The sequence below is a fragment of the Arachis ipaensis genome, chromosome B09 (assembly GCF_000816755.2).
Source record: "Arachis ipaensis cultivar K30076 chromosome B09, Araip1.1, whole genome shotgun sequence".
NCBI lineage: Eukaryota > Viridiplantae > Streptophyta > Magnoliopsida > Fabales > Fabaceae > Arachis > Arachis ipaensis.
The window spans coordinates 71,840,438-71,844,691 of record NC_029793.2 but is presented as its reverse complement, the minus strand read 5'-3'; the positions used below and the strand labels follow the sequence as shown (position 1 = coordinate 71,844,691).

The 4,254-nt window shown below is 33.8% G+C and overlaps 1 protein-coding gene across 2 annotated transcripts in view; it reads left to right on the top strand.

Annotated features, from left to right (window-relative positions):
- Positions 1,376-4,254, top strand: part of LOC107618239 (protein WVD2-like 2) — a 4,616-nt gene continuing 1,737 nt past the window's right edge. The window contains exons 1-3 of one of the 2 annotated variants that reach the window (XM_016320249.2): positions 1,376-1,658; positions 3,080-3,521; positions 4,077-4,165. In XM_016320249.2, coding sequence (XP_016175735.1) covers positions 3,084-3,521; positions 4,077-4,165 — 527 coding nt within the window. In that variant the 5' untranslated portion in view covers positions 1,376-1,658; positions 3,080-3,083. Of the gene's footprint in view, positions 1,659-2,178; positions 2,200-3,079; positions 3,522-4,076; positions 4,166-4,254 lie in introns of those variants that run through there. The other variant, XM_021112625.1, reaches the window with a different exon arrangement.

Below are 4,254 nucleotides of genomic sequence, written 5' to 3'. Positions count from 1 at the left end.
TTATTCTTTTTTCCGACGGTAAATCCAATGGTACTCAACGTTTTTCTTGTAGTGTCGCCATGAAGGAACAGTTGCGTTCACCTCTGGAGCGTGGAACGTCTTTGATGAGAAATCATTTCATGAAGTTCAACAAGCTTTCGACAGCTACAAAATGGTGGACGGCCGCAACACCAATGTGTACGTCACCAGTCATGGCTACATCATGCTCCAATACGTCTCGAACGTGATCATCCATAGCATCCACGTCCACCATTGCAAGCCCTCTAACAACACCAACCTAAGAGCCTTTATGACCCACATGGGGTGGAAGGGAGTCTCCAACGATGACAAAATCTCCATGTTTGGGTCATGCAAGATCTGGATTTGACTAGAATTTGAAGATTTAAGGCAGCTCTCAAAATGGCACCGTTTTGGGAGCAGAGGACCTAGTTCCCGTCTAACTTTTCTAAAAAGATTGTACTTTAGCACCGTAACAGACACGTAGCTCCGTTATGGATACATGGGCGCCAACTCAGCTGTGTCCTTTCCTTTAGGAAAGGCAAATGGACGGAGGGACGCATCTGTCTTCCGTTTGCAAACATCAAGAATGTATTTGTAATTAAAAGGGTTAAGTACTTTTTTCGTCCCTAAGGTCTGGGGTGAAGATAAAATTCATCTCTGACATTTTTTTGTTATTAAAATCATCCTTAATGTTACAAAACGTTATAAAATCATCCTTTTGTCCATAAACAACATTTTTTGGGCAATTTTACCCTTAAACAAAAATAAAAAATATTAAAAAAGAAAATAAACCCCACCCTACCCCATCCCCCTTTTTATAACGTTTTGTAACGTTAAGGATGATTTTAATAATAAAAAAAAGTCGGAGACGAATTTAATTTTTATCCCAAACCTTAGAGATAAAAAAAGTACTTAATCCTAATTAAAATTTGTGAAAAACTTATTTGTCAAAGTTTTAAAAGGTCAAAAATCTATTTATTTTTTTTAAGAATTTATTTTAAATTTAAACGAAAATCAAAACAGAAAAATTAAATAAAAAAACAGCAGAAAATAAAATATGTAAGGAAGGGAAGTTTTATTATTTTTTTCTTTTGCATGTTTGTGCAAATATTGCTCCATTGTTACTCGTTTTTTTCCTTATTTAGGCACATCTATAACACCCAAATCTCATAATCTTATCTGTGTGATACTGTTGTCATGTATGACAATTATTTCAGACTGTCTTCCCTTTTTCTTCCTATTTTTCCCTCACATTTTTAATATTTTATTAAGGTAGGTTGACAATTCTTATTAGTAGCATTTTTTTAATATTATTTATTTATTAGTAGTATTATTTGAGTTTAACGTCACTTTGTTGTGACTCCACTATCACGAAGAAAAACACATCAGAGAAAGGGGAAACAGGGAAAAAAAAAAAACGGATTTTGATAACATCCCCTAAAGCAAGCGAATATTGATACATAAAGTTTGGATTTTGTTTGTATTTGGCACCATCACAGTTCACCGCAACAAAACAAAACACAAGAAGAAGCAACACAGCCACAAAGAGAGAGAAAGAGAAGAAAGAGAATAAGAAGAAGGAGAAGGAGAAGGAAGAGGAGAAGAGTCCTTCACTTCTTTTGAGATCTTGTGAGATCAAGTCCACAACTTTGAGCCAGGTTTCTCTCTTTGGTTTTTCTTTTTTGTCATTTTTTTATTATTGCAATGTAGGTGTTTGATCTTTTGCCTCAACCAGCTTATTTAGCATTTTTAGCTATGTGCTAATTTGGAGATCTCTGCTATTTTCATTTATCTTTTTCTTCTGTGTTTGTTTTTATGATTTTTGATATCAGCATGTTTTGATCTCTTCTGAGTTCAGATTCGTTGTTTTTTTTTCTATTTTTTTTTTTGTTTTTTGTGCTTACCAAACAGTGCTAGCTTCAGGGAACCCACCTTCTTTTAAGGGTATAAGCGCCAAATTTTAGTCTTTTTTTTCTTTTCCTTCTCTTATTTTTAGTTTCAAAATTTTGGTGTGTGGGTAGTGGGTCAAAAGGGGAATTCAATCTTGTTAGTGCTTTTGCTTTTTGCACATTCTTTCTCTTTTTTGCCATATTCTGTGAGTTCACAAATTTTGACCTGTTTATGCTATTTTTGTGGTTGATTTTTTTTTTTCTTTTTTGGGTTGTGGGTTTAGGATAGCTTCCCCTTGATCTTAACAAGGTTAAATTTTGAGCTTTTTCTTTTGATTCAAGTGTCTTCTGGAGCTCAATAAAATGTTGGATTTTGTTGTATGAATTAAGCCTTTTGAATCTCTATTTATATTCCATCTAAACGTTAGTTTTTTTTTTATACACTTTATTATTCTACATTATACGTGTAGATGTTTTTTCTATTTCTCTGCTTTTATATTTAGATAATGTTGATGTGGTTTCTTAATTTTTATTGGCTCCTTATGTGAAATTTCATGGCGATTTAAGAACTGCAGTTATTCTGTAGAATCTTAGCTTCAAGTGGCCCTTTTACCCTTTTCTCTTTCTCTTGGTTTGCGTCATAACAGATTCAGACCTAAAGTTTATTCTTTCTCTAAGAATAGAAAAATCAGTTCAAGGGTTATTTCGAGGTTGTTGACTGATTGCTTAAATGGCTAAAATCACACAAAATAAAAATAAACTTCTGTTAATGAAGTTGCATTTTTTTTCTTTGGACTGGGTAGTCCCTGGATCTGTGAAGACTCTTATCTTACCCCATTTTTTTATTCTTCCTTTCATTTTCCCCATCAGTAAGTTTAGTCGGTCTACTATGGAGGAAAGCTCACCGATTGCAATGATAGTTTTTATTTTCCCCTTCACAATACTTGAATACAGGTCCACCTAGTGGGACATAGTTTTGTTGTGTTGTTGTTCTTGTGGTGCTCAAATATGAGACATTGTTTAAGAGGAACAAGTGTCAAATTAGCTGTTTCTAAATTGGTTTAGAAGGTGTTGTACTAGATTGACCCAAAAGTTAAGAAGTTTTATTTCTTTTATAGCAAATAGCAATCTATATTTTTTCTCCATGATTTCTTATTTTTTCAAGCTAATAATCATGCACATTCATGCAGTATCATGGGAAGAGAAGTTTCAGGAATACAATTTGTCGACAAGAAGCCAAATGGTGTTTCACCATCTTCAGACGGCAGTACAAATGACAAAGTGCGCATTGCCCCTAGAATCTCAATATCTAAGGTTCAAGCAAAGGATCATGGGGTAAAAGAACATACTGAAGCTAATTCTTTTGATCAGAAATATCATGAGAAGGATGTTTTGAATGCTAATGCCACAAATGGAGATGCTGACATGCCTGAGGAGATTGAAAAGTCTGAAATACAGACGACTGGTGAGAACAAAATGTCAATCCCACCTACTGCAAAGCTATCAGATCTGGACAATGAAAAGCATGGATCCTACACGGATATTGTTGAAACTGAAGCTGCCTCAAATGGTTTGAATTCACCACCAAATGCTAACACCATGCACTCGCCTGTCTCATCAAAGAATTCACAGGTAATCAAAATGGATAATGGTCTTGCTTGTTGTACCATTGCTTTTTGAAATTGACGTATGAACCACATAAATAGGTAAATATTATGAGAACAACCTAGTGGTACATGAAGACATTAGAGAGTAAAACAACTAGAATATTATTTTTTTACTACATTCTTGTTTTGGAAGTGGTGTCCTTCTCTGACTAGAAATTTATTTTCCTTTCTTTTGCCATTTAAACACATAACCTCATTAACCAAATTACCAAATCCAAATGGTGATAACTTATTGCCACTAATTAAACAATTGGATGCATACATAGGGTAAGGAGATATTAGGTTTAATATGCACTATATTAATTTCAAATTCAACCAATCTTCAGAATCACATAATATTATGCCAGCTAAATTCATAATGGGATTTTGTATGGAAATGTTCCTCAATAGGTTTAGATTTTATGTTAACAGACTCTATTTATATGCTTTGTTTGCAGACCCAATAAAAAAATGTTATTATTGTGTGTGTGTGTGTGTGTGTGTGTGGTCACTGACATTAAAAAATGTCTCCTCTTTTCAGACAAATTCAACATTTTCATCAATTAAGCCCTTGCCACATGATCATAAGAAGTATCATGATGATGAAGACAATTGGTCTATTGCTTCCTCGTATCCTCTAAACTATATCATTTTGGTGATTTTTTATTTTTTACTTTTCTGATTATAGCAAGTTAAGATATTATAAATAAGGTCCTTAG